At 47.1% G+C, this 27652-nt stretch overlaps 1 protein-coding gene across 4 annotated transcripts in view; it reads right to left on the reverse strand.

Annotated features, from left to right (window-relative positions):
* LOC143956503 (NACHT, LRR and PYD domains-containing protein 3-like) overlaps positions 1-27652 on the reverse strand; it is a 202852-nt gene that overhangs the window by 13665 nt on the left and 161535 nt on the right. For 3 of the 4 annotated variants that reach the window (XM_077466704.1, XM_077466702.1, XM_077466703.1), the window contains 2 exons: positions 15052-15216; positions 4829-4993 (listed from right to left, as the gene is read on the reverse strand). In XM_077466704.1, coding sequence (XP_077322830.1) covers positions 4829-4993; positions 15052-15216 — 330 coding nt within the window. The remainder of the gene's footprint in view (positions 1-4828; positions 4994-15051; positions 15217-27652) is intronic. The other variant, XM_077466705.1, reaches the window with a different exon arrangement.

Here is a 27652-nt window from a genome sequence, read left to right on the forward strand (position 1 = left end):
ATGCCATCCTCACGTTTTTCTGGAAAAAGGCAGGCTTCCATGGGCCAAATGTTTGAGCGTAAAAAAATGATAACGCCGAATAACCCTCTTGCCCAACGGTTGACGGCTGGCTTGTCAGAACTGATAGCCCGCCAACTACTGCCATATAAACTGGTGGACACGGAGGCCTTTCGAAAATTTGTGGCCACAGAGCTATATGGCCATGTTCAGCGGCAAGTGAATGTATCTCTGGCACACAGTGTCGGTGCCAAGATACATCTGACCACAGACACTAGTGGCTAATCAATTTGACAGTTGGTAAAGTGGTGTGTGACAACGGTGCCAATCTGCTTAGCGCATTGAAACAGGGCAAAATTACGCACGTTCCATGCATGGCACACGTCTTAAAATTGGTCATGCAGCGATTCGTTGTCAAATACCCTGGGGTCCAGGACATCTTGCGGCAGGCAAGGAAAATCTCGGCCCATTTCAGAAGATCTTACACGGCCATGGCTTGCCTTGCTCACATTCAGCGGTGACACAATCTGCCGGTCAGACGTCTTATTTGCGATTGCCCGACGCCATGGAACTCAACCTTCTATGTGCTTGATAGGCTGCTCCAGCAGAAACGTGCAGTTAATGACTACCTGTACAAACTCTGCGGCAGAACAGGTTCAGGGGAGCTTGTTTTTTTTCACCGCGCCAGTGGCTGCTCATGCGCGACGCATGCAGACTTCTGCGGCCATTTGATGAGATCACCAAACTGGTCAGTAGCAGACATGGCACCATCAATGACATGGTACCTTATGCCTTCTTATAGAGCGTGCATTGCTTTGTGTCATTGATCAAGCCATGGAGGAGCAGGAGCAGGAAGATGAGGAAGTCGCAATGCTGGATGAATTCCCAGGGGGCTACTCTATCTGAGACAAGTCAACAACAGGAGTCTGAAGAGGAGTCAGAGGAGGATGGTGCCGGGGCGGATGAGGAGGAGCAAGAAGAGCATGCTTTAAAGCTTTCTGGGATCCCTGTTGTTGTGCGTGGATGGGGAGAGGAGAACGAGGAGGACGACATTATCCTGGATGATGAGCAGGAGCCAGGCCACCATACCGCTTCCAGTTTAGTGCAAATGGGGGCCTTCATGCTCCAGTGTTTTAACAGAGACCCCCTTATAAAAAGCATAAGGGTCAAGGACCAGTACTGGTTGGCAACGTACTTAGACCCCCGGTACAAACACAAAATGGCGGAAATGTTACCACCATCAGAGAGGGCTGTCAGAATGGAGCACTTACAAACCTTGCTTCGACAACTGCTGCATTCTGCTTTTGCGTGCGCTGGCAGAGGAGGAATTCCCACTCCCAGAGAAAGAGTTGCGGGTACCAATCCAACAGCGCATGCAAGAAGAGGGCGGTTTGAAGATGTGTTGGTGACTTCTTATATGAGGTCATTCTTTCAGCCGACCCATCGACAGGTCTCATCCGGATCCAGCATCAGGAAACACCTACACCAACAGGTGTCCAATCGGGTTAACGGCCGATGTGGACGCTCTGAGGAGTGATGAACCCCTGGACTACTGGATGGGCAGGCTTGACCTCTGGCCAGAGCTTTCCCAATTTGCAATGGAACTGTTGGCTTGCCCCTCGTCCAGTGTCCTGTCCGAAAGGATGGTCAGTGCAGCAGGGGGGATCGTGACCGATAAGCGTACTCGCCTAGCTCACGACAGTGTTGACTACCTGACATTTATAAAAATGAATGAGGCATGGATCTCGGAGGAATTCAACACATGTGACCAGTAGACTCTATAAACGATTTATTTAATCGAGCACACAGAGCTTTTTTCTACCTTTGTCTCACAAAAGCACACCATACTATATGCCTGTACCCTCCTGTTTGAAGAGGTTGAGCGATGTCATATTTTTGGGTCCCGCAGCGAGTTGCTGGTATCAGTGCTGCTGTCAGTGCTTTCTCTCTATCTCTGTGCTGGTGTCAGTGCTCTCTATCTCGGTGCTGGTGTGGTCTCAGTGCTCTCTATCACAGTGCTGGTGTCAGTGATTTCTATCACGGTGCTGGTGTGGTCTCAATGCTCTCTATCTCAGTGCTGGTGTGGTCTCAATGCTCTCTATCTCGGTGCTGGTGTGGTCTCAATGCTCTCTATCTCGGTGCTGGTGTGGTCTCAGTGCCCTCTATCTCGGTGATGGTGTGGTCTCTCTGCTATCTGTCTTGGTGCTGGTGGGGTCTCAGTGCTCTCTATCTCGGTGCTGATGTGGTCTCAGTGCTCAGTCTCTATCTCGGTGCTGGTGTGGTCTCAGTGCTCTCTATCTCGGTGCTGGTGTGGTGTCAGTGCTCTCTATCATGGTGCTGGTGTGGTCTCAGTGCTCTCTATCACGGTGCTGGTGTCAGTAATTTCTATCACGGTGCTGGTGTGGTCTCAATGCTCTCTATCTCGGTGCTGGTGTGGTCTCAATGCTCTCTATCTCGGTGCTGGTGTGGTCTCAATGCTCTCTATCTCGGTGCTGGTGTGGTCTCAGTGCCCTCTATCTTGGTGATGGTGTGGTCTCTGTGCTCTCTGTCTTGGTGCTGGTGGGGTCTCAGTGCTCTCCATCTCGGTGCTGATGTGGTCTCAGTGCTCTCTATCTCGGTGCTGGTGTGGTCTCAGTGCTCTCTATCTCGGTGCTGGTGTGGTGTCAGTGCTCTCTATCATGGTGCTGGTGTGGTCTCAGTGCTCTCTATCACGGTGCTGGTGTGGTCTCAGTGCTCTCTATCTCGGTGCTGGTGTGGTCTCAGTGCTCTCTATCACGGTGCTGGTGTGGTCTCAGTGCTCTCTATCACGGTGCTGGTGTGGTCTCAGTGCTCTCTATCTCAGTGCTGGTGTCAGTGCTCTCTATCTCGGTGCTGGTGTCAGTGCTCTCTATCACGATGCTGGTGTCAGTACTCTCTATCTCGGTGCTGGTGTCAGTGCTTTATATCACAATGCTGGTGTCAGTGATCTCTATCTCGGTGCTGGTGTCAGCGCTCTCTATCTCGGTGCTGGTGTCAGTGCTCTCTATCTCAGTGCTCTCTATCTCGGTGCTGGTGTCAGTGCTCTCTATCATTTTGCTGGTGTCAGTGCTCTCTATCTCGGTGCTGGTGTGGTGTCAGTTCTCTCTATCTCGGTGCTGGTGTCAGTGCTCAGTCTCTATCATGGTGCTGTTTCAGACAGTGATGGAGATAGCAGCGGAGAAGCCAATCAGCAGGCAGTGCCAGCACCATGGCTGAGGATCAGCAATGGACTGGCAACTCCGGACCACCGCAGTGGAGGCCTGCATAGGTGGGGGTAAGGGCCGGGCAGAGGGAGAGGCTCAAGCATAGGTGGGCGCACTGGGACACTGGCACAGGACTGCGCTGCCCTGACTGTGGCACTGATCAACTCCTGCACCCCCTTCATAGCCTGCCCTGACCTTGCCTCTCCTCCATGGCCTTCATGTGCTCCTGAATTGTTAAAATTTCACAGATAAAAAAAGAATGCTTGTCGTTGTCGACCCCAGATTCACTTAATACTTTTGTTATGTCAGTGTCCATGTTGTGGGACTATGTGTGCAGAGCTAGTAAGTATTTTGTGGCTGAAAATATGACCTGAAGGTTTTTAAGGTTCGCCTGCCATTAAAGTCAATGGGGTCCACCGCGGACTTTGCGGTTCGCAAACTTTTGGCCGCGTTCGCGGTTCGCATTTGCGAAACGCCCCGTCGGAAGTTCGTCCATCACTACTCCTGAGTAAGGTTACAGCAGAACAGTTAATGGCCATTCCTGGGTTGAAATAACAGATCTTTTGATATTTACATACTCTTGTGGAAAAGTTTAGGCACTCCTGGGATTATAGCCAGGGATGGAAAGGTGATCATTGCTGCTATATGTCTACTATCCAAAAAAGGTAATTGCTGACTTGCTCATTTGCTGATGAATTTTAATCCGTGAGGCTTCCTTGTATCTTCTCACATAGTTTTTGGGGTGCCCACTTTACATTATCATCACAACAGGTAATCTTTATAGACACATCAGGGGTCTATTAGATCCCTAATTTCTCTTATATCACAATCCAAAGAAGATTGGGAGAGAGAGTTCTGAGCCGCTTGTATAGCCAACATCTGTGCTGCCATTCTGACAACTCTGAACCAAGAAGTGCTCAGAGATGAGGACTTTTGGGGTCCAACCAACCCGTTCTGCATCCTCAATGCTTCCAGGAGTCCCAGTCTGAATGTGGAGCAAGGTGAGCCCGGGATCTGGGATTCTGGGTTCCTGTACAGGGGGTGGAGTCACTGATCACCTTCCCACACACAATTATAAGTGGTCAGGTGACTGACCAACCACTCAGATAACTTCTATAGGAATGTATACATGTATACTGCTTTGGCAAAAATAAAAACAACTCATGGCTGCAGATTTCTTTTCATCTATTCACTGCACCGCTATAACTGTGATGGCAGGGAAAGGGTTAACCGGGCACTACTAGAGTGATTACTGTAAAAATCATCCAGCCTCTCGAAAGCAGTCTAGAACCCCATAGAGAGCAGATCAATCCCCAGGGGAGGGTGCAGCTGTGAAGGTTAAATGTTCATAAACATTCTCCTAGCACTGAGAACAAGCTGGATGGACATTTATATACAGAGGGTGGGTGTGAAGGGGTTAAGAAAAAGATTATTTCTCCGCTGATAACAGTGTGATAAGATTCTAGAATTAGAAAACAGTCTATGATTGGATATTTATGGAGCCTAAAGGTGGATTTTGATGACATTATCATATTTATATATTATTTATGTGGTTTAGCAATAAAACTGTCCCAGAATATTATTGTCTCAGTCAAGCCTGTTATACTCACTGTAATCCCTCTACCCGGCTTGTTGTCAGAGCTTCCATCAGATCCCTGAAATGGGGACCCTCCAGATTGTTCTCATTCAGGTTCAGTCTCTTCAGTGTCTGGTTATTTCTTATTCCAGATGCCAGGTGGGGGCAGGAACTGTCTGTCAGGTGATTCTTAACCAATCTGTAGAAGAAGAGAAGAATATTACCAGAAGAAAATTAATTTCTTCCCAGGAATGAAATTATTCTCTACACCAGGGGTAGGCAACCTTTCAGAGATTGGGATCTACCTGGACAACATGTAGGAAATCAAAGATCCCGGAGGGTGACACCCTTTAAAAAAGTAAAAATGAAGCATATAGTATGTCACAGTAGTGTCTTCTGTCACTCCCACACAAATCACTCCCACCAGTAATAAACTATGCCCTCCCACTGTAGTGTCCTCTTCCCCCTCCCCCCCCCCCCCCACACACACACATGGTAGTGCCCTCTGCCACCCAATAGCAGTGTAATCTGCCATCCTCCCTGTGATGGATCCCGGATACCCTGTCTGGGCACCTCCGCCAGACCTGTGTCTCCTGTTCTCCAAACGGGCCCTCAGCTGGCAGACTCGCCATAACCAGCCCTTAACCCCCCAATCATAAGGCAGACCACACAGATGTTGAGGGTTAAGCATGCAGAGCATAAACTGTTTATTAAGTACAAAACATACACCTTTAAACACAGTTAGGGACACTCCCCTTAGCCTTGTCATAGAGGAGTAGGAGACAAGGAAGAACCAATGGAAATGTGACACTTGTACATTCAAACAGAAACTCCATTTGAATCACACAAAGGGATTATGATAAGTAGGGATGGCCTCGCGGTGCGCCCCGGCGGTCGGTTCGTAGAAAATTTTGCGTGTTCGCGCTTTGCCAAACCGGTGGACTATTGGCGCTGTTCGCCCGGCGGACATATGCGTTTACATTGTGAAAGAACTTTGACCCATGATGACACATCCATCATGGGGTACAGGACAGCCAATTGAGACATTTCAGCACATGGACAATTGGACATTCCCCCTACCTTATAAATAGACCTGATCTGGTGGCCATTTTACATTCTGTCTTATGTCAGTGTAGGGACAGGATGCTGTGTGGAGCAGGAAGAGACTGTAGTGACACAAATCACTAGCTATTAGGTCCACAAAAGTCCTTTTAAGGACTGGTATAGGTGTAGTACAGTATATAGGGTTCAGTGCACTGCTGTGCTGGTGATTGCAGCTGTCTTTTGTCAGTGCAGGGACAGGACGCTGTGTGGAGCAGGGACAGTCAATTTAATCACTAGTTAGCTATTACTACTAGGTCCACAAAGGTCCTTTTAAGGACTGGTATAGGTATATAGTATATAGGGTGCTGGTGCACTGCTGCTGACTGCTGCCCGATTCTGAAGCTGTCTTTTATCAGTGTAGGGACTGAGGGACAGTCTGCAAATCACTAGCTACTAGGTCCACAAAGGTCCTTTTAAGGACTGGTATATGTGTACAATATATAGGGTTGTGGTGCACTGCTGTGCTGCAGATTACTGCTCATTTTTGCAGCTGTCTTTTATTAGTGTAGGGACTGAGGGACAGTCTGGAAATCACTAGCTACTAGGTCCACAAAGGTCCTTGTAAGGACTGGTATAGGTGTACAATATATAGGGTTGTGGTGCACTGCTGTGCTTCAGATTACTGCTCGTTTCTGCAGCTGTCTTTTATCAGTGTAGGGACTGAGAGACAGTCTGAAAATTACTAGCTACTAGGTTCACAAAGGTCCTTTTAAGGACTGGTATAGGTGTATTATATGGTGTTCAGTATATAGGTGTGTAATACATGTATAAAATACTTACACATATAGAAAGCATAGTATAGTGCATTTCCACTGTGCAGCATTGTGACTGCTGAGCGGTTCTGCAGCGATACTACAAAGAGTGACAAATGCAATTAAAAAAAAGTATTATAACTGGTGTGATAGACCAGTTGCCCCCAAAAACGACAGATTGAAGCGGGGTATAATATACCTTCTTCCACATACATACTGCACGTCTCTAGAGACTTTTGTCACAGGGTTATTTAAAAAATGTCAGGCAGAGGAAGAGGCAGGCCCTTCCGCAGGGGTGGTAGGGGTCGGGCAGGAGCAACAGGCTTGAGCCAAAGTGGCAAATTGCAGAAGGTTCGTGCGATTACGTCAAACGACGCACCAGACTTGGTTGAGTGGCTCGCTCAGCCTTACTCTTCTGCACCCTCCTCATCCTCTCGATCTGCACCCTCTTCTTCACTCTCTGCTGTGTGCACCCCCAAAGACACTACCACCAACACCACCACCATATACCTTCCGCTTGAGTCACACAAATTATTTTCCGATCCATATCAAGACATTTCCGATGCGCAGCCACTCTTGGCATTGGATCAGGAAGAGGAGGTAGCAACAACCGCCACTCAGCAGTCTGACGACTGCCCAAGGAGGAGGTTGGTCCCCGCTGTTGCTGCCTACTCCGAGATCTCTAATTATAGCGGTGGGGAAGGTGACGTAGATGATGACGTGTCAATGTCACGTGGGTGCCCACAAGAGAGGAAGAGGAGGGGAGTTCAAAGGGAGATATGGACCAGCAGATAGGGAGGAGAAGCAGGAATAACTTACATTGCACAGGAGGGACAAAGCAGACTGCTAATGTATCAGGAGCGAGGCATCTACCATGTACGGTCACATCTGGCGCTCCCAGGATGCCGGCACATGGCTCCGCAGTGTGGGCTTTTTTTAACGTGTCCGCTGCTGACAATAGTGTTGCCATCTGCAATCTTTGCAGTCAATGCATAAGTCGCAGTAAGCCCAACACTCACCTAGGGATGACCGCCTTACGAAGGCACATGAGCTGCCATCACCGAGCCTAGTGGGAGCAACGGAACACACAAAGCCACACTCCAGGCTCTCACCATCCAGCCTCATCTTCTACTTCTCCTTCTCCTCTCTCCTCACAATTGTCCTCCACTCCACCTTCCATCCTCACGTTTTTCTGGAAAAAGGCAGGCTTCCATAGGCCAAATGTTTGAGCGTAAAAAAATGATGATGCCGGATAACCCTCTTGCCCAACGGTTGACGGATGGCTTGTCAGAACTGATAGCCAGCCAACTACTGCCATATAAACTGGTGGACTCGGAGGCCTTTCGAAAATGTGTGGCCATTGGAACACCACAATGGAAGGTCCCAGGAAGGAAGTATTTCTCACAGAAGAGCATCCCAGAGCTATATGGCCATGTTCAGCGGCAAGTCAATGTATCTCTGGCACACAGTGTCGGTGCCAAGATACATCTGACCACAGACACGTGGTCTAGCAAACACAGGCAGGGAAAGTATATCACTTTTACTGCCCGCTGGGTGAACCTTCTGACGGCCGTCAAGCATGTAACCTGTGGCACCCGTGTAGATTTGGTTTTACCGCCACGGATTGCATGCAGGCCTGGCTCTTCTTCTCCTCCGCCTACTCCATCCTCTTCCCTCTCCTCCTCAGCTGGCTCCTCCTTTTCCGCTGCTAGTATCTCTTCCTCTGCGCCGCCCAAGCTCCCCAGAACCTATTCGACATGCCAAGTGAGACGTTGCCATGCTGTGCTGCGTCTGTTGTGCCTGGAAGCCAAGAGCCACACTGGCCCTGCACTCCTTTCAGCTTTGTGTTCACAGGCAGATTAGTGGCTAACACCGCTCAATTTGACAGTTGGTAAAGTGGTGTGTGACAACGGTGCCAATATGCTTAGCGCATTGAAACAGGGCAAAATTATGCACATGCCATGCATGGCACACGTCTTAAACTTGGTCATGCAGCGATTCGTTGTCAAATACCCTGGGGTCCAGGACATATTGCGGCAGGCAAGGAAAATCTCGGCCCATTTCAGAAGATCATACACGGCCATGGCTCGCCTTGCTGACATTCAGCGGCGACACAATCTGCTGGTCAGACGTCTTATTTGCAATTGCCCGACGCGATGGAACTCAACCTTCTATATGCTCGATAGGCTGCTCCAGCAGAAACGTGCAGTTAATGTCTACCTGTATGAACTCTGCGGCAGAACAGGTTCTGGGAGCTTGTTTTTTTTTCACCTCGCCAGTGGCTGCTCATGCGCAACGCATGCAGACTTCTGCGGCCATTTGATAAGATCACCAAACTGGTAAGTCGCAGCCATGGCGCCATCAGTGACATGGTACTTTATGCCTTCTTTATGGAGCATACATTGCGTTGTGTCATTGATCAAGCCGTGGAGGAACAGGAAGATGAGGAAGTTGCAATGCTGGATGAATTCCCAGGGGGGGCTACTCTATCTGAGACAAGTCAACAACAGGAGTCTGAAGAGGAGTCAGAGAAGGATGGTGCCGGGGTGGATGAGGAGGAGCAAGAAGAGCATGCTTTAAACCTTTCTGTGATCTCTGTTGTTGTGCGTGGATGGGGAGAGGAGAACGAGGAGGACGACATTATCCTGGATGATGAGCAGGAGCCAGGCTACCACACCGCTTCCAGTTTAGCGCAAATGGGGGCCTTCATGCTTCAGTGTTTTAACAGGGACCCCCGTATAAAAAGCATAAGGGTCAAGGACCAGTAGTGGGTGGCAACGTACTTAGATCCCGGTACAAACACAAAATGGTGGAAATGTTACCGCCATCACAGAGGGCTGTCAGAATGGAGCACTTACAGACCTTGCTTCGACAACTGCTGCATTCTGCTTTTGCGTGCGCTGGCAGAGGAGGAATTCCCACTCCCAGAGAAAGAGTTGCGGGTACCAATCCAACAGTGCCTGCAAGAAGAGGGTGGTTTGAAGATGTGTTGGTGACTTCTGATATGAGATCATTCTTTCAGTCGACCCATCGACAGGTCTCATCCGGATCCAGTATCAGGGAACGCCTAGATCGACAGGTGTTCGACTACATTGGGTTAACAGCCGATGTGGTTGCTCTGAGGAGTGATGAACCTCTGGACTACTGGGTGGGCAGGCTTGATCTCTGGCCAGAGCTTGCCCAATATGCAATGGAACTGTTGGCTTGCCCCTCGTCCAGTGTTCTGTCCGAAAGGACGTTCAGCGCAGCAGGGGGGATCGTGACCGATAAGAGCACTCACCTAGCTCACGACAGTGTTGACTACCTCACATTTCTAAAAATGAATCAGGCATGGATCTCGGAGGAATTCAACACATGTGACCAGTAGACCATGTATATGCATAACTCTATAAACGATTTATTTAATCGAGCACACGGACCTCACTTCCCAAAAGAAGCACAACGTACTAAATGCCCGTAAATGCTGGTATCGGTGCTGGTGTCAGTGGTCTCTCTCTCTCTATCTCGGTTCTGGTGTCAGTGCTCTCTATCTCGGTTCTGGTGTCATTGCTCTCTATCACAGTGCTGGTGTCAGTGCTCTCTATCAAGGTGCTGGTGTCAGTGCTCTCTATCTCGGTGCTGGTGTCAGTGCTCTCTCTCTATCTCGGTGCTGGTGTCAGTGCTCTCTCTCTCTAACTTGGTGCTGGTGTGATCTCAGTGCTCTCTATCACAGTGCTGGTGTGGTGTCAGTGCTCTCTATCTCGGTGCTGGTGTAGTGTCAGTTCTCTCTATCTTAGTGCTAGTGTCAGTGCTCTCTCTCTATCTCGGTGCTGGTGTCAGTGCTCTCTATCTCGGTGCTGGTGTCAATGCTCTCTATCTCAGTGCTGGTGTCAGTGCGCTCTAGTAGGTGCTGGTGTCAGTGCTCTCCCTCTATCTCGGTGCTGGTGTCAGTGCTCTCTCTCTATCTCGGTACTGGTGTGGTCTCAGTGCTCTCTATCATGGTGCTGGTGTGGTGTCAGTGCTCTCTATCTCGGTGCTGGTGCCAGTGCTCTCTATCTCGGTGCTGGTGGGGTGTCAGTGCTCTCTATCTCGGTGCTGGTGTCAGTGCTCTCTATCCCGGTGCTGGTGTCAGTGCTCTCTATCACGGTGCTGGTGTCAGTGCTCTCTATCTTGGTGCTGGTGTCAGTGCTCTCTATCTCGGTGCTGGTGCTGGTGTCAGTCCTCTCTATCACAGTGCTGGTGTCAGTGCTCTCTATCTCGGTGTTGGTGTCAGTGCTCTCTATCACAGTGCTGGTGTCAGTGCTCTCTATCTCTGTGCTGGTGTCAGTGCTCTCTATCTCGGTGCTGGTGTTGTGTCAGTGCTCTCTATCTCGGTGCTGGTGTAGTGTCAGTGCTCTCTATCACGGTGCTGGTGTCAGTGCTCTCTATCTTGGTGCTGATGTCAGTGCTCTCTATCTCGGTGCTGGTGTCAGTGCTCTCTATCTCGGTGCTGGTGTTGTGTCAGTGCTCTCTATCTCGGTGCTGGTGTAGTGTCAGTGCTCTCTATCACAGTGCTGGTGTCAGTGCTCTCTATCTTGGTGCTGATGTCAGTGCTCTCTATCTCGGTGCTGGTGTCAGTGCTCTCTCTCTATCTCGGTGCTGGTCCTGGTGTCAGTGCTCTCTATCACAGTGCTGGTGTCAGTGCTCTCTCTCTATCTCGGTGCTGGTGTCAGTGCTCTCTATCTCTGTGCTGGTGTCAGTGCTCTCTCTCTATCTCAGTGCTGGTGTCAGTGCTCTCTATCACAGTGCTGGTGTCAGTGCTCTCTCTCTATCTCGGTGCTGGTGCTGGTGTCAGTGCTCTCTACCTCTGTGCTGGTGTCAGTGCTCTCTCTCTATCTCGGTGCTGGTGTCAGTGCTCTCTATCACAGTGCTGGTGTCAGTGCTCTCTCTATCTCGGTGCTGGTGTCAGTGCTCTCTATCTCGGTGCTGGTGTTGTGTCAGTGCTCTCTATCTCGGTGCTGGTGTAGTGTCAGTGCTCTCTATCACGGTGCTGGTGTCAGTGCTCTCTATCTTGGTGCTGATGTCAGTGCTCTCTATCTCGGTGCTGGTGTCAGTGCTCTCTCTCTATCTCGGTGCTGGTCCTGGTGTCAGTGCTCTCTATCACAGTGCTGGTGTCAGTGCTCTCTCTCTATCTCGGTGCTGGTGTCAGTGCTCTCTATCTCTGTGCTGGTGTCAGTGCTCTCTCTCTATCTCAGTGCTGGTGTCAGTGCTCTCTATCACAGTGCTGGTGTCAGTGCTCTCTCTCTATCTCGGTGCTGGTGCTGGTGTCAGTGCTCTCTACCTCTGTGCTGGTGTCAGTGCTCTCTCTCTATCTCGGTGCTGGTGTCAGTGCTCTCTATCACAGTGCTGGTGTCAGTGCTCTCTCTATCTCGGTGCTGGTGTCAGTGCTCTCTCTCTATCTTGGTGCTGGTGTCAGTGCTCTCTATCACAGTGCTGGTGTCAGTGCTCTCTATCTCAGTGCTGGTGTCAGTGCTCTCTCTATCGCAGTGCTAGTGTCAGTGCCACTCTACCACAGTGCTGGTGTCAGTGCTCTCTCTCTATCACAGTGCTTGTCAGTGCTCTCTATCACAGTGCTGGTGTCAGTGCTCTCTATCTTGGTGCTAGTTTCAGTGCTCTCTCTCTATCTTGGTGCTGGTGTCAGTGCTCTCTATCTCGGTGCTGGTGTCAGTGCTCTCTCTATCTCTGTGCTGGTGTCAGTGCTCTCTATCACAGTGCAGGTGTTAGTGCTCTCTATCTCGGTGCTGGTGTCAGTGCTCTCTATCTCAGTGCTGGTGTCAGTGCTCTCTCTCTATCTCGGTGCTGGTGTCAGTGCTCTCTCTCTATCTTGGTGCTGGTGTCAGTGTTCTCTATCACGGTGCTGGTGATCATCCCCTGCACCCTCTTCATAGCCTACCCTGACCTTTCCTCTCCTCCATTGCCTTCATGCGCTCCTGAGTCCTGAATTGTCAAAATTTCACAGATAAAAAAGAATGCTTGTCGGTGTCGATCCCAGATTCACTTCATACATGTGTTATGTCAGTGGCCATGTGGTGGGACTATGTGTGCACAGCTAGTAAGTATTTTGTGGCTGAAAATATGACCTGTAGGTTTTTAAGGTTCACCTGCCATTGAAGTAAATGGGGCCTGCCGCAAACTTTGCGAGTTCGCAAACTTTTGGCCACTTTTGCGGTTCGCGTCCGCGAAACGTCCCGACAGAAGTTCGTCCATCTCTAATGATAAGCAGGCAGCGCCTCCTTATACATCCCCCGCTGGGATGTGTCGCCACACCTTTTGTCTATGTGCCATGACATAACATTATTAAACACAATAACAAGAGGGAGAGGATGGGGAGAAGGGATGCAACTCATAGAGACATCATTACATTATCCAAACGCCATTCTGTCCCCAATTCTACCGTTCTCTGCTTGGCCATAGTCTGTGGGACGCTATAGGTATTTCAAGACGCGGTTCATATATTTGAAGATTCTTTCTGTGGTCTCCCTGAGAACTCCCTGTTGGATTTGATTTTTGACCACTTGAGTATATTGGGGGGCCTTCCCTCTTTCCTTTGCCTTGGACATATACCGGGATTGTTTTTGTGTAGCTGATCCCCTTATGGGCCAAAATACTCTTGTTGGGACCACTGTACACATACTCTCCGCTTCAGCTAGAATATTTGTTTCCTAAAGTTATTTTGATTATACCTTTCTCTGTGTCTCATTACCAGCTCCATTATTGGATCTGAGATCCTTGGATTCCTTTGCATGCTGGAGGGTTACAACAGGTCTATGGGTTTTAGTGGCATCAATAGAGTTGCATCTTGCCTGTCTGTATTCTATGACATAAGTGGCAAAATTATCCCTGATGAAGATTACTGTTATTCATAATTACCAAAACGCGTTTGATATTCACTCATGATGTTTTTCATTTATGTAGTGAATTTTTTTTACCACATCTGTTATTTGTATAGAAATATAACTGTGTCTGCTTGAATAATTTTTAAATATGTATTAATAAATTGAATTATGTTTTATTCTAATATTTCCTTTAACATTTCCTTGATCAATTGCCTTAAAAATCCCACATTCGAGGTTTCTTTTTTCTAACATATGTTACAGGGATGATGGCAATTTACATGTCAATTCCATGAGTCAAACCTTTCTTTTTTGAGTCTGTGGGTAGGAGGCCAGCCCACAGCCCCCTCCAAAACACACAGTGACAGTGGGTTCTGTCCCCCCCCCCACATAAGTGTCCTCTGCCAGCCCATAGCTGTGTCCTCTGCACCAAAAGCCCCAAGTAGTGTTCACTGCCCCCCTTGTAGTGCCCCCATAACAGTGTCCTCTGCAACCTTCTCCCCCTCACAGTAGTGTCCTCTCCTCTGCCCCTCTGTATAGCACTATCCTCTGCTTCTTCCCCCAGTTGTGTCCTCTGCCCCTCTATAGCTGTTTCCCCTGTTGATCCTAACACACAGCTGTAGTTAGCTCTCTCCTACCTTACAGCACTTGTACATCCCAGAGGAGTAAAGGGCAGTACAGTGCTGAATGGAGGGCAGGGCCAGGGGCTGCTTTAGTTAACTTAGGACCTAGGTCTAAAAACTATGGGATATATTTACGGAATATTTATTCATTTCTTTTTTGCTAGTAATGGCGGCAATCAATGACGTATAGTGGGACTGGGAAATTGCTGCAGACAATAGGACACTAAATGACAAGTTTGACACTTTTTTGGGGACCAGTGACACTAATATAGTGATTAGTATTCAAAATATGCACTGTCACTGTAGTAATGACACTGACAGGAAAGGGGGTAACATCAGGGGCAATCAAAGGGATAACTGTGTGCCTAGCCAGTATTTTTTATTTACACTGTGGGAGGTGCTTTTACTAAGGGAAGACATGGCTACAAGTCTCTGCATTGCAGGAACACTGGATCCATGCCTTCCCTCCTGACAGAGTGGCAATCTGCCTTGTTTAAATAGGCAGACTGCCATTCTACCTCTGTACTGAATGATTGGTGGGTGGCGGCAGACATTGAGTCCATGGAACCCGTCCATTGGCTCCCACTGTTTATAATCACAGTAGGAGTGAGCCACCAGCAGTGAGCATTTGTAACTGCTACCTGAAAGTGCAGGATCATGTATATATTCATGGTCCTATGCACATCCGCCACCCTGTAGTTTATAGAAGTTATTCCAGCACTGTGCACCAGGAAGGACATTTATACAGTATATAGATGGTGGGGCTAAAAATATTGAATTGCTGATAACAGAATGTGATAAGATACAACAATTAAGAAAATAGCCTGGGATTGGCTACACTGTATTATCATACATTATATATTTATGTGTTGTGGATATAAAACTGTCCCAGAAGATTATTGTCTCAGTCAGTCCTGTTTTACTCACTGTAATTCCTCTATCTGGCTTGTTGTCAGAGCTTCCATCAGATCCCTGAAATGAGGACCCTCCAGATGGTTCTCAGACAGGTTCAATTTCCTCAGTGTATGGTTATTTCTTATTCCAAATGTCAGGTGGGGGCAGGAACTGTCTTTCAGGTAATTAGAGCACAATCTGGAGAAGAAGAGAAGAATATTACCAAAAATAAAATGTATTTCTTTACCGTACATCACAGGACACAGAGCAACCATGATAATGAACTATATGGGTTATATGCCACCTATAGGTGAATGAACACTGGCAGATATTCAAACAGGAAGCCCTCCCCTGCATAACCCCTCCTACTCATGAAGGACCTCAGTTTTTTTACCTGTAAGGTGGTGGTCATTTATGTGATACATGTGCTCTTGGAGCATACTTGTAGGTCTGGATGGTTCTATTTAGAGTCATGGACTTTATTCGGATCCATTCGAGAGAGCTGTCAGCCAACATAGATGGTACCCAAGCCTCATTGGAAGGAGAGAAGATTCCTTAAGGTTTTGCCTGTAATGCAGCCTTACAGTGCTGGACCGTGCATAATGGAGCCCTGTGCACTTCCCTGTCTTTGGCCAATCATGGCTCTCAGAGCAGAGTGCACTGTGATTGGCCAAAGTTTGCAGGTCAGGTGCATGCTTTGGACAATCATCAGACATCAATGCACTGTGATCTCATTGTTCGAATTTGCCGTGACCACCCGATAATGTTTGGTAATCACTGAACGGGTGAACATCCATTCGACCCAAACATCGGGACCATCCCTATATATTTTTATAACAAGCAAAGAAATGGATGAGAATGCGAAAAAAGTTTAAAGTGTAACATATTCTGTATAATGAATATTACCCCAAATAGTTTCTCCTGTTTATCATACCTCCCAACTTTAGAACTTAAGAATGAGGGACAACTTGAGAAGAAGGAGTCCTGCAGTGTGATGCACACCATGGCAAAAAAGTGGGTGTGGCCAAACTGTTAACAGTGAGAGGGGTTTAAGGGGCACAGTTAAACAAAAGCTGAGCGTCCTTGTACCTATACAATATGATGTGCCACAAGCACACAAACAAGAATCTCACACACATATATAAACCTCAGCACAATCATTAAAAAAATGCTTCCATTACATATAGTTTTGCACACACGGAAAACAGACAGAGAGCTAACACTTTGTCTGAGACGATCTTAGAGAAGAACTTCATTAAAATAATAAGGTGCGTGATCTCCACGATAGCCAGAAGTGATGTTTGCTGGTCACCGACAGCTGGGAAACCAGGAAGCAGCCAAGCGCGGTGATCCCTCTTGACGCTGATGTCTCCTTGTGGCTAGCAATCAGTGGCAATGCTACAGTTTGCATTTTACACTTTATGAATTATTTTATCCTGTACATATAACCTTTAAAGGGGGGGTTTTGGGCTTCAATAAAGCAAATTAAATGGGATTACGCTATGTGATTGTTAATTTCTCACATGACCCTGGTTTATTGGAGCTGCCCACACCTAATAGGAATACTAGCAGTCAGTGGATATCCCTGAGAGGTGGTAACACAAAGATATATTTGGGATGCTTGGTTTTACCAGATTTCTGGTGAGTTTAACCGCAAATGGGGTGAGTTTTCCTTTCACATGGTGACAAGCCTGGGTGTTTGGTGCATGGATTTATGAACTTTTTTCACCTGTAAGAAAATTCTGATTTATTCACCGGAAACCACCTCAAGGGACATTTTTCTTTTTTCTTGTATAAGGGATTGTACATAAGTGTGTCATATATGCATAGATTGACATGAGCGCTGCTATGGTGATTTAAAGTCGCATGACATTTGACTATTTTAAATTGCCATTTGTTTTATAAAACAGTCAGAGACTGCTTAGCAACCAGCAACTTTTTAACCACTTGCTTACTGGGCACTTAAACCCCCCTCAGTCCCAGACCAATTTTCAGCTTTCAGCGCTGATGCACTTTGAATGACAATTGCGCGGGCATACAACACTGTACCCAAATGAAATTTTTATCATTTTTTTTCCACAAATAGAGCTTTCTTTTGATGGTATTTAGTTACAGCTCGGAGTTTTATTTTTTGCTAAACAAACAAAAAAAGATGGAAAAAAAAAGAAAAAAAAATCATGTTTAATAGTTTGTTATAAAATTTTGCAAACAGGTAATTTTTCTCCTTCATTGAAGTGCGCTGATGAGGCGGCACTGATAGGCTGCACTGGTGGGAACTGATGGGCTGCATTGGTGGGCACTGATAGGCTGCATTGGTGGGCACTGATAGGCTGCACTGGTGGGCACTGATAGGCATAGTTAAGGCGGCACTAATAGGCACAGATAAGGCGGCACCGATGGGCACAGATAAGGCGGACTGATGGGCAAAGATGGGCACAGATAAGGTGGCATGGATGGGTGGCACAGATGGGTGGCACGGATGGGCACTGATAGGTACCACTGGTAGATGGGACTGATGGGCACTGATAGGTGGCACTGATAGGTGGCTCTGATAGGTGGCACTGCTGGGCACTGATGGGCGGCACTGCTGGGCACTGGTAGATGACACTGATGGGCACGGATATGTGGCACTGGGGTGCAGCACCTATGTTGAGGCAGATTGTGGGCACTGCTGGGTGGCACTGTGGGCACTGCTGGGTGGCACTGCTGGGTGGCACTGTGGGCACTGCTGGGTGGCACTATGGGCACTGCTGGGTGGCACTGACGGGAGGCCCTTTATTTTTTCTATTGTGGCACTGGCAGGGGGCAGGTGGGCACTGGCAGGGGGTAGGTGGTCACTAACAGGGCTGGCCATGATCGGGACTGATGTCCCGATCACGGCTGCCGGCGATCGGCTTTTTAATAGGAATAATAGCCGATTACCGGCTCTGTTATATCACATGATCAGCTGTCATTGGCTGACAGCTGATCACGTGATAAGGGGTCGGGATCGACCCCTTGCATGGATCGGTGATCAGGCGAGTCTCGTAGACTCGCCGATCACAGAGCGCGCAGCGCGCGCCCCTCAGGGGGCGCGCAGGGCGCTCGTGCACGGGACTGCGTCTATTGACGTCGTCCCGGAAAAGGAGATCCGCGCTGTAGCCGTCATTTGGCTATAGCGCGGATCTCAAGTGGTTAAACAATGAACACTTTTCTGAAAAGTATACAATGTGGTATATATATGTGTAGCACCCTGATGTTTATGCAGGGTTTCTATTAAATTTATTTGCCAAGTGATAGTTGCCTTGGCCAATTGTTAGGAGGTCAATTGACTTCGCCCTAATTCTGTAATTTCTGAACTTCTCTCTTCTGTCACTAGGTGGCCAGGTAGCTGGTGACATTAGATAAGACAAGGGCATTGCAAGGACAGATTAGGAATGAATGGGGATGTCTTAACCAATGGACAGAGATTTTCTTTGCTCCCTTGGCCTGCTGGGGTTCTGTGCCACCTAGACGGCTGTCTTGGTAGAAGTGTGTTGTGCTGCCCTGGGCTGCTAGGCCGGAAGCCTGAGGCCTATCCCGGTACATCTTGCTGGGATTGCGGGCTTGCAGTCCAACCAAAAGTAATGGTTCTGCCAGCCGGAGAGCCCATAGTGGTCAGAGGTAGAGGGGAAGCTGTTGCTATTAAGGGACCATCCACCTTGTTACCAGGGACCATTGTGAGTAACTGAAGCAAGTACCAGAGCAGTCTTCTCACCAACCCGGGATGCTGAAGAAGTGGGAAACTTCAGTGCCAAGCCAGGGACCCAGCCAGTAAAGGTGATGCTTACAGAGCATTATTGTGTGTCAAGCCAGGGACAAAGCAGGCCAGTGGGGTGATGCTTGAGGAGTATCTGTGAGTGCCAAGCTAGGGACCTAGCAGGGATGCGGGGAGTGACGCTTGAGGAAGATACTGAGTGAGAAGATTGGAAGAGCTCAGGGGATCTAGTGGCGAGTGGATCAGTAAGTCTAGTGAAAGACTGGGAGCTCAGTTGAGTAAAGATCTATAATAGGAGATTGTAGAGGAAGTAAAGGAGTTTGTTTGAAACTGTTACAAGATTATTTCTATAGGAGACAGCGGTCCTACTCATGCAGATGTGGTGTCTAGCTGGATGCCTTTCCCTGCATGGCTGTCTGCCTATAGAACACTTGGAGTCTGCTAATTAACATTGCATCTACTTAAGGGTGTCCTAGCCCCAACCCTCTCTGTTTAAGAGACAATAAATCACTTTGCATTCAAGAATTGTCTGGCGCTCATCAATCCACCTTGTATTACACCCACCATGCCTTGTAACCCACTCTACACAGAAGCATGTCAGCTGTCCCTAACTCTGGAAGTCACCATTAGGCCTCTGGGGGCCTGGGACCTCGCTACATATGGTAGTGCAGGCGTCTGTAAGGCAAAGTGCAGAGGTCAGGGGTTTCTGCTGCAGTCAATGTCATGTTTAGGATATGTAACACAGAATGGGGGGCCCAATAATATCTAATATACAGAATGCAATCCCTCCCTCAATCCCTCCCTCCAAAACAAAAAAATAAAAATCCAGCACTAATCTGCATGCTCGTCCCTCCCAGAACAAATTCTTCCATCCAAATCTCCCCTCCTAGAACAAATCCTCTTCACATTCCTACCACAAATTCTCCCCCTTATCCTGACACAAACACCTTTTTCCCCCCTTCTTTAAAACCCCCCAATCCTTCCTCCCAGAACAAACCACCCCCCTCCCAGCACAAATCCTGTCCCCCAAATCCTTCCTTCCTCCCTCATCCCATAACATATCCTTCCCCCCACCCAATCCTCTCAAGCACAAATCTTCTTACACCCCCCTCAACAAAAATAATCTTATCCGTACCACAAATCTTTGTTACATTGAGCCCCTGATTTCCCCTTGTAACCCTCACAGTATAATTCACACTCCCTGAAATTCTTCAACTCCATCACAGCAACTCCCTTCACCTCCATCCCATCACCCCCCTTCACCTCCATCACAGCTTACAGCTTCCCCCTTCACCTCCATCACAGCACTCCCCTTCACCTCCATCACAGCCCCCCTTCACCTCCATCACAGTCCCCCTTCACCTCCATCACAGCAACCCCCTTCACCTCTATCACAGCCCCCCCTTCACCTCCATCACTGCACCCCCTTCACCTCCATCACAGCACCCCCTTCACCTCCATCCCTGCACCCCCTTAACCTCCATCACAGCACCCCCCTTCACCTCCATCACTGCACCCCCTTCACCTCCATCACAGCACCCCCCTTCACCTCCATCACTGCACCCCCTTCACCTCCATCACAGCACCCCCCCTTCACCTCCATCACAGCTTACAACACCCCCTACACCTGCATCACAGCACCCCCTTCACCTCCATCACAGCTTACAGCACCCCCCTACACCTACATCACAGCGCCTGTCTTCACCTCCGTTGCAGCCCACAGCACCCCTCATCACCTCCATGGCAGCTTATAGCACCCCCTTCACCTCCATAACAGCTCACAGCACCCCTTTTCAACTCCACCACAGCTTACAGCACCCCCTTTACCTCCATCACAGCTCACAGCACCCCCTTCACCTCCATCACAGCTCACAGCACCCCCTTCATCTCATCACAGCACCCTCCTACACCTCCATCACAGTACACCCCATCTTCACCTCCATTACAGCACCCCATCTTCACCACTGTCACCACACCTCATCTTCATCTTTGTCACAGTACCCCATCTTCACCTCCATAACAGCTCCCCCTTTACCTCCATCACTGCAACCCACTTCACTGCTGTAACCGAACCCCCCTTCACTTCTGTCACAACACCTCCCTTCACCTCCATCACAGCTTAAAGCACCCCCTAGACCTACATCACAGCACGCCCTTGTTATATTCTTAATATCTACATTTTAATCTGGTCCTATAAGTAAATAACTGAAGTTATGCAATCCCCTGTAATTTTGTGTACATGAAAGGTCTTTTGAGCTAATGACTTACAGATGTTGACATTTGAACTGAGTTCTCAATTTCAAGAAGCTGTCAAGACATTTTGATTGATATTTCTGGTTATATTTTCTTAAAAGGAATTCATGTTACTGATATTCTGTTTGAGAAACTATGTGTATATTCTGTGGTAGGCTGATTATCATCCCCCACTTCCTGTGTCTGGTGTTAGACATAATGATCAAATGGAATTCTTACTTTCTGTGTTTGGTGTTAATTAGACATACTGATAAAATGTAATTCTTACTCCTAGCCCCCACGCTTGTGGTGAGTGGATGGGAGGTGATAATGGGGGTAATATGGGAGTGGTTAGTTTGGCGCAAAATTTTACAAAGGGATCAGGTTTATTTAAGTCAAGAGCTGATTGCAGGAAGGTCTCTTCTTCTACATCTTCTCTCCACTTCTAACATACCTACAGAAAACCAACATACAGACATTTTTACAGCTGCTCTCAGGACAAAGGACATTTCTTAAGATCTTATTTGAAGCTACATTTATTTTGTACTTAAATGTATAACTTTTGTAAGTATTTGTGTAACTTTTGTGTGGAAATAAATCACATGGTTTGATTCAAGCTGACTCATCTGGAAAAGGCAGAAGTCTTTTCACAGCTATATTGACTTATTACATTAACGCATGCCAGCCAGTATCAATTTGGCGGAAGTTTTTTTTATCACTTCCTTTCTTGATCAGAGGGGAGAAGTGATGTACTGAAATCAAAATTCGTAACTATTGAATGAACCTATAAGAAAATCGATCGATTGATGATTGTGAAGACCTGAGAATATTGTGTGGAAAATTAAATCAGAAGTCTTGAAAGACGGTTATTTGAGATCAGTGCATAAAGGAAAAAGTCCTATATTCATGTAGTCATATTTTGTGGAAATCAATGTATGAACAATGTTTACAGGCAAATGTTGAAATTGATAAGGCTAGATTATTATTAGCTAAAACAAAGAAAAAGTTACATAATGTAATGAAGCTGGTTTCAGTTTTTAATTCAATGGTTTATGATGTGCCAGAGAAACATTATTTGTGTAGTGAACAAATCAGGAGGTGAAAATGTTTCAGAAATACCCCAAACACATGAGAATTTATCTGTTGAACCTAGTTGTTCAAACAGTGATTTTTTTTGTAACTATATTGAGCATTTGGAGAGTGAAATGGAAATGCAGGATGTTACAATTTCAATAAACAAACATATCTTGTGGTTATGACGAGGGTTATCAAAACTCAGTCAGAGACTACTAAGGCCTCTTATAAACCAGATTCTCCTATTGAATTAGACAATGTGACAGATGCAGATGTACACAAGCAAAAGTTATTAGATAGAGCATCTAAGCTTAAGATGCAAATACATGATCAGTTTAAGAACATTTTGAAAGCTATCCCACACTATGATATAAGAGCCGATGTGTTTCACAACGGGGATGTTTTTGAAAGTTTTTGTGATTGTTTCAACTTGAGTGATGATCAAAGGGATAGAATTTTCTGTTTATGGGTCTCAATTTTTTATGGAACAGCATTTAATCAAATCACCATATCTTGATAATCATGGAACTGAAGATAGTAGCTCAGAAGAGGTTAGAATTAGATGCCAAAGTAGAAAAGTCCCTCCGTTGATCGAAAGCCAAATTTCTCCTACACAGCAATACAACATCCTCCATGTTCGCCCATAAACTTAATCAGACCTTGCATCCCCCAGATATACAAACTCTGCAATACCTAATTTGGTTTCTCACCCTAAAGAGGTCCTGAATATTTTTGAAAAATTCTACTCCAAACTACTTACCCACCCACCCACCCTCCTTCCCATCCCAAGCTTTAGAAGACTGGAAAAGCTCTCTTCCTTTACCCTCCTTATCAACCTCTCAAGTAGAATCCCTCAATGCACCCTTTACAGAGGAAGAACTGATTGGTGTAATCAAATCCCTAAAATGCTCGGTAGCTCCAGGCCCAGATGGGTTTACTGCCAGTTACTACAAGCAGTACGCCTCTATCTTAATTCCATGCTTAACCACTATGTTCAATAAAATTCTTAATGGAGACCATTTTCCGAATGAAATGACCCTGGCCAACATGTCCCTACTATCCAAACCCCTTAAGGACCATTCACTCCCACAAAACTACAGACCGATATCGGCCATTAACAATGATCTTAAAATCTTTTGTCCTGCTCTGGCTGATAGACTGGCTAACATTGTTCAGACTCTGACCTCTTCTGACAAATCAGGATTCATTCCAAATAGAGATATCACAGATAATATTCACTTGAGCCTGAATCTTCTCCAAGACGCTAATCTACACAAAAGGCAGGTCCTTCTATTGAGCCTTGCCATCAATAAGGCTTTTAACAGCATACTCTGGCCTTACTGATTTGGTTATACCAGAATGATGCCTGCAGGTTTAGGTATCATCTTGGTATCATTCTTTTCAGCCAGTGGTCAGCTTTTATGTAAAAGCAATCCTAGTGGCTAATTAGCCTTTAAACTGCTTTTACAAGCAGTGGGAGGGAATGTCCTCTCCTCCCACCATCTTCCATGGTTTTCTCGGCTCTCCTGTCCCAAGAGGGAACACGAGAATGCAACCAGTGGTTCCACCAGCTGACCATAGAACTGATCAGAGACCAGAATGGTACCAATCCTCTCTATGGCCTAAGAAACTGGAAGCTATAAGCATTTCATGACTTAGGTTTCGCCGGATATAAACAGAGCCATTGGGGAATTGGCAAAGCATTTTATCACACCGATCTTGGGTCTAATAGACCCCCTTTTTTTCAAAAAAGAGTACCTGTCACTACCTATTGCTGTCACAGGGGATATTTACATTCCTTGAGAGAACAATAAAAATTATAAAAAAAAAAAAAAAAAAAAATGAAAGGAACAGTTTAAAAATATAATAAAAAAGCAAAATAAATAATAATAAAAAAAAATCACCCCTGTCCCCTCATGCTCACGCACAGAGGTGAACGCAAGCATCGGTTTGGTGTCATATCTAAACAGCAATTACAGCATGCATGTGAGGTATCACCGCAAAGATCAAATCGAGGGCAGTCATTTTAGCAGTAGATATCCTCTGTGGATCTAAAATGGTAACCTGTAAAGGCTTTTAAAAATGTATGTAGTCTGTCGCCGCTGCATATTTGTGTGCAATTTTAAAGCATGTCGTGTTTGGTATCCATGTACTGGGCATATGATCATCATTTTTTATTTCGTCAAACATTTGGGCAATATAGTGCGTTTTAGTGCATTAAATTGTAAATAAGTGTTTTTTCCCAAAAAATTGCGTTTGAAAAATCGCTGCGCAAATATTATGTCAAAAATTTTTTGCAACACTCACCATTTTAATCTGTAGGGCCTGTGCTTTAATGTAATTTTCTTGCAAAAAAATTATATTTTTTCATGTAAACAAAAAGTGTCAGAAAGGGCTTTTTCTTCAAGTGGTTAGAAGAGTGCGTGATGTGTGACATAAGCTTATAAATGTTGTGCATGCCAGGACAGTTCAAACCCCCCCCCCAAATGACCCCTTTTTGGAAAGTAGACACCCCAAGCTATTTGCTGATAGGCATGTTGAGTCCATGGAATATTTTTCAACAAGTTTCGGGAACATTACACTTTTTTTTTTTTGCACAAAGTTGTCACTAAATGATATATTGTTCAAACATGGCATGGTTATATGTGGAATTATACCCCAAAATACATTCTGCTGTTTATCCTAAGTATTGGGGATACTACATGTGTGAGACTTTTTGGGAGCTTAGCCGCGTACGGGCCCCCAAAAACCAATCACCCCCTTCAGGCTTTCTAAAGGCCTAATGCCCCGCACACACAAGTGCAATTTCGCTCAAGCTTGGCTTGCATATACACGGTCACACAAAAGTTCTCTGGACTTTCGACCGTCAAGAACGCGGTGACGTACAACACTACGACGAGCCGAGAAAATTAAGTTCAATGCTTCCGAGCATGCATCAAATTGTTTCCGAGCATGCATAGGAATTTTGCGTGTCAGAATTGCTACAGACGATCGGAAAAATAGAGAACCTGCTCTCAATCTTTTGCTGGAAATTCCGCCAGCAAAAGGCCGATGGAGCATACACAAGAGGCATGGTGAGTATTTTGCAGATCTCATTTATATTTGAAAATGAAGAAAGAAAAGAAAAATGTTTATTTTTTTTTCAATTTTCAAACCTTTGTGACAAAAAGCGAGATCTCAATACTCAAAATGCCTGTCAGAAAATAACTTGGGTTGTGCTATCTGGGCGTTTCATGGCCTCAGAAACTGCTATAGTGAGGAGTGAAATCAAAAATGTACATCCTTAGAAAGCCTGAAGGCTGTGATTGGTTTTTGGGGTCCTGTACGCGGTTAGACTGCTTCTCCTGAGTGTGGGGATGTGGCATCCCCATACTCAGGGGAAGCAGCAGAATGTATTTTGGGGTGTAATTCCGCATATAACCATGGCATGTTTGAACAATATATAATTTAGTGATAACTTTGTGTAAAAAGAAAAAAAAAATTCCCAAAACTTGTGGTAAAATATATTCCATGGACTCAACATGCCTCTCAGCAAATAGCTTGAAGTGTCTTCTTTCCCAAATGCTATCTTGTCATTTCATGGCCTCCGAAACTGTGATAGATAGTGAGGAAGTGAAATCACCATTTTACGCCCTTATGCCGCATACACACGGTCGGACTATCCGGCGGACAATTCGCCCATGTTTGGGCTCCAGCGGACTTTTTGTTCCCAAAAGTCTGGCGGACTTAGAAAGAAATCTTGACTCAAAATTGTCCGCCGGACTCGGCAGTCCGGTGGACAATCCACCCACCTGTGTGCTAGTCTGCCGGACTTTTCAAATGAACGGAGTTGCCCACACACGGAGTAAATTCCATTCATTTTGAACGTGACTCCAGGTACACAGGACTAGCGAAGGAAGTCAATGTCGCCGCCTCCATTGGCGAGATTGACACCTCGCGTGCCCCGTCGCCTGGTATGGATTTTAAGGGGAACCCCTACGCTGAAAAAACGGCGCGGGGGTCCCCCCAAAGTCCATACCAGACCCTGTGTGCTAGTCCGCTGGACTTTTCAAATGAACGGAGTTGCCCACACATGGAGTAAATTCCATTCATTTTGAACATGACTCCAGGTAGACAGGACTAGCGAAGGAAGTCAATGTCGCCGCCTCCATCAGCGAGATTGACACCTTGCGAGCCCATCGCCTGGTATGGATTTTAAGGGGAACCCCTATGCTGAAAAAACGGCGTGGGGGTCCCCCCAAAGTCCATACCAGACCCCTATGCGAGCACGCAGCCCGGCCGGTCCTTGTTCCCATGTTGATGAGGACAAGGGTCTCTTCCCAACAACCCTGGTCGTTGGTTGTCAGGGTCTGTGGGCGGGGGGCTTATCAGAATCTGGGAGCCCCTTTTAATGGGGGCCCCATATCCCCGGCCCCCCACCCTATGTGAATGAGTATGGGGTACATCGTACCCCTACACATTCACCTGGGGGAAAAAGTGTCAATAAAAAAACCACAACACAGGTTTTTAAAGTCTTTTATTAGACAGCTCCGGGGGTCTTCTTCCGACTTCAGGGGTCTTCTCGCAAGGCTCCTCCGCTATCTTCTGCTCATTTAGCGCTCTTTTACTAGTGGAGAAGCCTGGCTTTCTCGTTCGTTGCCAACCGGGGGTCTTCTTCCGACTTCTCCCGCTCTTCGGTTCTTCTGCCGGGGTCCTCCGCTATCTTCTTCCAGGGGTGGGGACACTGGGTGATGTCACATGGTGACCCCGCCCCTTATGATGTCACAGTCCCAGCATCCCCCTTATGCCTATATAAGTAGCTGCGCAACGCGTCCCTGACATTACGGCCGGAGAGTGCGTTGTGTCAACAGCGGAAGAAGTGAAGAAGAAGAAGAAGAAGAAGAAGAAGAAGAAGGCGACTGTGACAGCGACGAACGAGAAGACCGGGCCAACACTAGTAAAAGAGCTGGAAGAAGATAGTGCAGGTCCCCGGCAGAAGAACCAAAGAGCGGGAGAAGTCAGAAGAAGACCCCTGAAGTTGGAAGAAGACCCCCGAAGTCGGAAGAAGACCCCCGGTTGGCGACGATGACGAATGAGAAAGCCAGTCTCCTCCGCTAGTAAAAGAGCAGTAAAAGAGCAGAAGATAGCGGAGGAGCCCGGTGAGAAGACCCCCTAAGTCGGAAGAAGACCCCGGGAGCTGTCTAATTAACTACTTTAAAAACCTGTGTTGTGTTTTTTTTATTGACACTTTTTCCCCCAGGTGGATGGGTAGGGGTACGATGTACCTCATACTCATTCACATAGGGTGGGGGCCGGGATCTGGGGCCCCACTTATTAAAGGGGGCTCCCAAATTCTGATAAACCCCCCACCCGCAGACCCCGACAACCAATGGCCAGGGTTGTCGGGAAGAGGTCCTTGTCCTCAGCAACATGGGGACAAGGTGCTTTGGGGTGGGGGGCCACAGGGCCCCCCTTCCCCAAAGCACCCCCCATGTTGAGGGCATGCAGACTAGTACAGTTCAGGAGGGGGGGCGCTTGCTCATCTCCACCCCCTTTCCTGACCGGCTGGGCTGCGTGCTCAGATAAGGGTCTGGTGTGGACTTTGGGGGGACC

Source organism: Lithobates pipiens, unplaced genomic scaffold, assembly GCF_037356315.1.
Source record: "Lithobates pipiens isolate NorthernLeopardFrog02 unplaced genomic scaffold, aLitPip1_a1.2 Scaffold_37, whole genome shotgun sequence".
Taxonomy (NCBI): Eukaryota; Metazoa; Chordata; class Amphibia; order Anura; family Ranidae; genus Lithobates; species Lithobates pipiens.